This window comes from Lycium barbarum, chromosome 9 (genome assembly GCF_019175385.1).
Source record: "Lycium barbarum isolate Lr01 chromosome 9, ASM1917538v2, whole genome shotgun sequence".
Lineage (NCBI taxonomy): Eukaryota > Viridiplantae > Streptophyta > Magnoliopsida > Solanales > Solanaceae > Lycium > Lycium barbarum.
In genome coordinates this window covers 44,328,623-44,334,310 of record NC_083345.1, presented here as the reverse complement: position 1 = coordinate 44,334,310, position 5,688 = coordinate 44,328,623, and the positions used below count along the sequence as shown (strand labels likewise).

Below are 5,688 nucleotides of genomic sequence, written 5' to 3'. Positions count from 1 at the left end.
GTTAATTGTTGGTATTGATGATTTTACAAAGGAACTATGAAAAAATAATCTTGTTTAAAGAAGTGAAAACGTTTTCAAGATTATCTATGAAATTATGGATTTTTGTAATGGCATAATGAACTTTAATGCTATTTGATGGTGTGACTACTTTGAGACAAATTGTGAATCGGCTTCTATGCTATGAACTTTATTGTTGTGTTTGGCCTAGCTACTCGGGAGGAAGGGTAGCCACTATGGATCCTAGTGTGGTAATTTCCTAGACATTCGGGAGGAAGAGTGGCCACTACCGGAGTGCAGTTAAGGCCTAGCTATTCGAAAGGAATGATAGCCACCGAGAATTTCATATTCCGGTGTGGTGCGCTGTGACAAGGGAACCTATACGGTCACCCCTTCGATGTGCTTGATTTTTGGGCCTGTATTGGTATGTGTGACATTCTTATTTTCTCATAGAATTGTTATTGTTAATTTTGATCAATTGAAAGGCATATTTGAAGTTGTACTTTGACAAGAGGCCTTAAAATCAGTTTTAATAATTCTTATTGAGATACACAAACTGAATAACTTCTCTTACATTCGTTTCATATGATTTTCAAGACTGATTTCTTTATGTATTATTTTACTTTATTTTCGTATTATTCATTGTCCCCGAGGCACTCACTGAGTATGAAGTACTCAGGCATACCATTGTTGTTTTTGATGGTATGTTAGGTAACGGAGAAGAGCAGATTCTTGATACTCTCGGTGCTTAGGAAGGACTTGCTGTTGCGGCTAATTTGGTGAGCCCACACATTCATTCGTGGGACACCCTATTGATTTACTTATTTATTACATTAGTTGTCCGGGCTGCGTCCCGATGAGTCAGACTATTATTCTTTTATCTTAGAAGCTCCCTAGTATACATTTGTGGGTAGTTATTGAGTTATTGATTAACTCTTGGGCACGTTGTTATGTTTGACAAGTATAGATAACTAAAGACTTCCGCTGATTTAATTCGTAAATGCATGATTAGTTACATTTATTTTATAAACTATGGAGGCAAATATTGAACCTGGCGGGTTCAAGTGTTATTATTCTGTCGTTTAGGTTCCTCCAATGTTGTTCATGACGTTAGATGCCGGTCACGTCTTGGGTGGTTTTGGGGCGTGACAACCAGATGATCCAAGATCAGAGAGCAGCTATCAGGGCTTTCTCTCGCCAAATCTCTTTTTTTTTTTGGCCCAGTCCTCCTTTTCAAACCCTCTGTCTTGTCTACCCCATTTTTATTGATGACATTGGCTCTTTTGATTTTTTTAAGTATCATAACTTGTGTTGTATTGACTGCTAATTGTTGGTTTTTGACTGTTGCTTACCTTGTTTTATGGGAAATTACTTTGATTGTACAATTCTTACTCTATTTATGCTATGTTGTTCTTGTTTGTGCTCCTGATGTGTTGCCCGAGTGGCCATGTGTTACTGTGTTACACCTTGGAAAATTTCGCGTTGTTTGCATTATGAGTAAACTGATGTAAGATCAAAGTGGACATGAAGCCCTTACGAGGTTAAGAAGGATATCTAATAATTTTAAGTGTGTACCATAAGGTTTCGGAGTCAAATGAATCGATGTAAGCAAGCTCGTTGAAGGATTAGAGTTGGTACCATATTTTTGGGAAGAATTCATATCATTGAGTTATACATTGTTTAGCATTAACTTGAGAGGGAGTTATAGGGCTTCTTAGATGGTTAATAAAGTTTTATAAAAGTTCCAAGAAGGTTTCATAATGATTGGAGGTCAAACGAATCGAAAAGAACACATTTTTGCGAAAATAGGAGTTTGTGGACCAGTATGCGGCCGCAAACTGAGTTTATGTAACGACTCATTTGTTCGTTAGCGTGGGTTTTCCCTTATTGACCGTTTCCGAGCCTCGTTAGTGTTTATTTTGACTTGTGCGAAAATCTTGACCTTAAGTGAGAACCTTTGATCGAGAGTTGAATTGGTCAACGAGACCCTATTTGGGAAATCCGAGACCGTGGGTGAGTTCATAGTGCGTTTTTATGTATATCTGCATGTTTTGTTTGTGTAAGTTGGGTTTCGTATGAAAGGAAAGTATTAGGATGGAATTGGCGAAACCAGAAAACTGGTTTCTAGTGTCTGAGCTGCTGGTGTCCACTGCAGGCAGCGGACGGTGATGGTACCACTGAAGCGGTGAAGTGAATTTTTGGCTAGACCGCCGTAGCGGTCTGGGCACCGCTGAGGCGGCGCGATGGCCGCTGCACTAGAATACATTTATATTTGGTAAAACCCTTAGACATTTCCCATAACTTCTAAACTCGTTGTAAGCACTCTTGGAGGCGTCTTGAAGGTCTAGAGAGCCATTTTCTTGTTCTAACCTTATATCTATCCATTATGATCTTCTAAACATGATTTCAACCTTGTAATGACTAGAATCAAAGGAGGGTTTATGAGGTTTTTCCTGAAAGAGTTCTAAAAACGAATTGGCTTCCTAGATTATGAATAAATGATGTTAATGTTGCTATTTATGTTGGATAATGATATATCTAGGCTTGTTAACCAATAATCTTCCATGCTAGAGTTGAATTTCATGAATTGAAGTTAGGGTTCTTAGACCCAAATTTGGGAGTTTTCATATTAATGATGATTTTGAGAATTAATTGAGTATTCCTATGATTAAAGTAATGGGTTTTGACATTTCAATTTTGAATTTGGTATTTTGGTCATAAAATTTCCGTTTTGCCCTTGAGATCCGTTTTTCCTAAATTACGGGTTAGAATTTGACCTGAATAGAAAGTAGCCAATATGGGTATCATTATTCGTGGTTTCTTACATAGAATTCATATGTGATAGAGTTTGGTTATTTGGAGATGCTTCGAAAGACAAGGAAACGTGTAGGTTCGTGGCACCTGTTCGGCTGCCAAGTAGGTTATGGCTTCCCTTTCGGTAGACTCCGGTTAGTTTCATATGTTTGTGTATTAGAAGGAACGGAGAATGCATGTATGGGAATTGGAGATTTGGGATGGAATCTTAGGATGGTATTGTTGTGTGATTTATGTGTTCGGGTTTGTGTCCTGTAGATTCCTTAGGTTGTTTGATATGTTTTTTCTGTAATATCGGTGGATATATGTGACTTGGAAGTAGCGGGTGAACCTATTGTTGTGTGTAATGATGAGAAATTCCCGTAATATGTGATTATTGTGTTATGTCATTAATAGTGAACCTAATTGATAAATGGGAGGATAAAATATACCAACGATTGTGATTGAGATCAAAAAAGAGTTGTGACGAATGATTGTGAGTGTAAGGTGAGATTACTTGTTCTAAGCTGATAGGATGATTTAAAGAAGTGGTAATAATGTATATCGATTGATTGACTTGTTGTGTGTTGGGACTAGCCACTACGTTGTGTTGTGCATGACAGTTCTATTGTGTTGGCTCGATGCCATGAGTTGTTGATAGAGATTAGATCTCGTTATTCGTCTTGGTTTGGAGATATTATTGGCATACCTACTGTGGTATTTGTGGTTCGAATATATTGTTGGCATACCCACTGTTAGTATTGTGATATAGATACATTGTTGGCATACCCACTGTTGGTATTGTGATATAGATACATTGTTGGCATACCCACCGTTGGTATTGTGGTATTGATATATTATTGGCATACCCACTGTTGGTATTATGATATGATACGTTGTTGGCGTACCCCATTGTGGTACTTGTGATATTGAACTTGATTGATTTACATATACATTGCACATATAAGTTATAAGTATATATATAGTATACTTAAACATATATATATATATATATATATAAGTTATAAGTATATATAGTATACATATAACTTAAATATATATATATATATATATATATATATATATATAACTTAAGTATATTGATATATATAAGTATATTCTTATTATATTTTAGGTATATGTAGTATAACTTAAGCATATAACTTAATATATATATATATATATATATATTATACAAAAAAAAGAGGTTTTGGACGTGTTTGAACCGGACCGGTTCTGATTTCGGATTTTTAACCGATAAACTGAAACCGATGGTCGGTTCTGATTTTTTAATCGGAAATCGGCCGATTTGTTAACCGATTACCGGTCCGGTGCGATTCAAACTGGTTAATAGGTTTAGTTGAAGTGAATCCCAATTTTTATTTTGGTTTAATAGATTGTGGGATCCACTAAATTGGTTAGACATCTTCACAGTTTAACGTCAGTCAGTGGGACCCAATTAAATCTGTCCCCACGCAAAGCAAAAACGCGAAAATTCAACCATACATGCATGGACACGTTATGTTCATGCGCTGAATGGCGCGTGAAACGCATTCCTCCTTCCAATTCCCCCAAAATCACCCTCTTAACAGAACATAATTTCACTAATACCTTTCAATCCTACCTATATAAAATCCCTCCAATTCCATCTAATTACCACATCATTTTTAATATCTTTCTCTCTCTCTCTCTTGTACTAGTAATAAATATCGTGTTGTAATAATATTTCCTCTGTTTTCGGAACTGGCGTTATCTCAGGAAATTACTCTGGAAGAAACAAGAAACAAAGGGGTGGTGCTCGCCCTATATGAGGCCTTGAGCTCTCGTGACGTTGCCAAGGTCCAGAAACTACTGGCCACTGATCTTGAATGGTGGTTTCATGGTCCACCTTCAAACCAATATTTAATGCGCATCTTAACTGGAACTGCCGACTCAGACCACCATCTTTTTCAGTTCATTCCTCAAAACATTGACGCCTTTGGATCAACTGTCTTAGTTGAAGGTTGTGATCCTGACCGTTCAATTACTTGGGTTCATGCTTGGACTGTTACTGATGGGATAATTACTCAGGTTAGAGAGTATTTTAATACCTCTCTTACTGTTACCCGACTTGACAGTAATAGCCAGGCTATATTGTCACGTCATTGCCCTTCTCTTTGGGAGAGTAGTCTACCTAATCGGGTCGGTAAGTCGGTTCCGGGTCTTGTATTAGCTCTCTGATGGGCTGAAGTTGTTGTTGGCGGTTTTTGGCGGTTATATCTTTGTGTTTGCGAGGATGTAAGTTTACGGTTGGTTGGTTTGGGGGTTTCTGTATTTTTATTTTATCAGCAATATTTTAATTTGCTAGTGTTTGTTTGTTGATTAAAAGTAGGGGAAATAGCGTGTAGGTGGAGTTAAGAAGGGACCATGAAAAATGGGAGACCTTTGTACTGGTTTGATAAATTATGTAGTATGGCGCGTTTGGTTTGCAATAACAGCACTTGTTGGTTTGCTAAAAGGCCTTTCTTCGTGTGTTGATTTACTTTTAGTTTGCACAAAAAAAAAAAAAAAACAGCTGACGAATTTCTTTTACGGTCTTTTCACTAGTACTAGTATGATTTTAGAATCCGCCACTGTTTTAGTCTTAAAAAAAATAAAAATTTACATAAGTAGGTTTCACGCACAGTAGGATCAAAGTCTAACTTTACACTTAAGTCCTTTTGCGCACAGAATCTGTGCGTAATAGGCCTCCATAAAAATCCTAAAACATTTAGTCAATTTTTGGCAAACTCTTCTCCTTCATTTCCTCCATTTTCACCCCTTCAACACACTTTTACACCTCCAAAAACATGTCTCAAAGCTCCCAAACCTCAAACTTTGCTATGAACCCGATGTTTGTGAATGCGGTTATTATTGTAA

At 37.0% G+C, this 5,688-nt stretch overlaps 1 protein-coding gene across 1 annotated transcript; it reads left to right on the top strand.

Annotated features, from left to right (window-relative positions):
• The first annotated feature begins 4,443 nt into the window (after positions 1–4,443).
• Positions 4,444–5,314, top strand: LOC132611480 (wound-induced protein 1). The gene has a single exon (XM_060325902.1). It carries the CDS (start codon positions 4,696–4,698, stop codon positions 5,008–5,010), a length of 315 nt encoding a protein of 104 aa, XP_060181885.1. The 5' UTR covers positions 4,444–4,695; the 3' UTR covers positions 5,011–5,314.
• Positions 5,315–5,688: the final 374 nt, after the last annotated feature.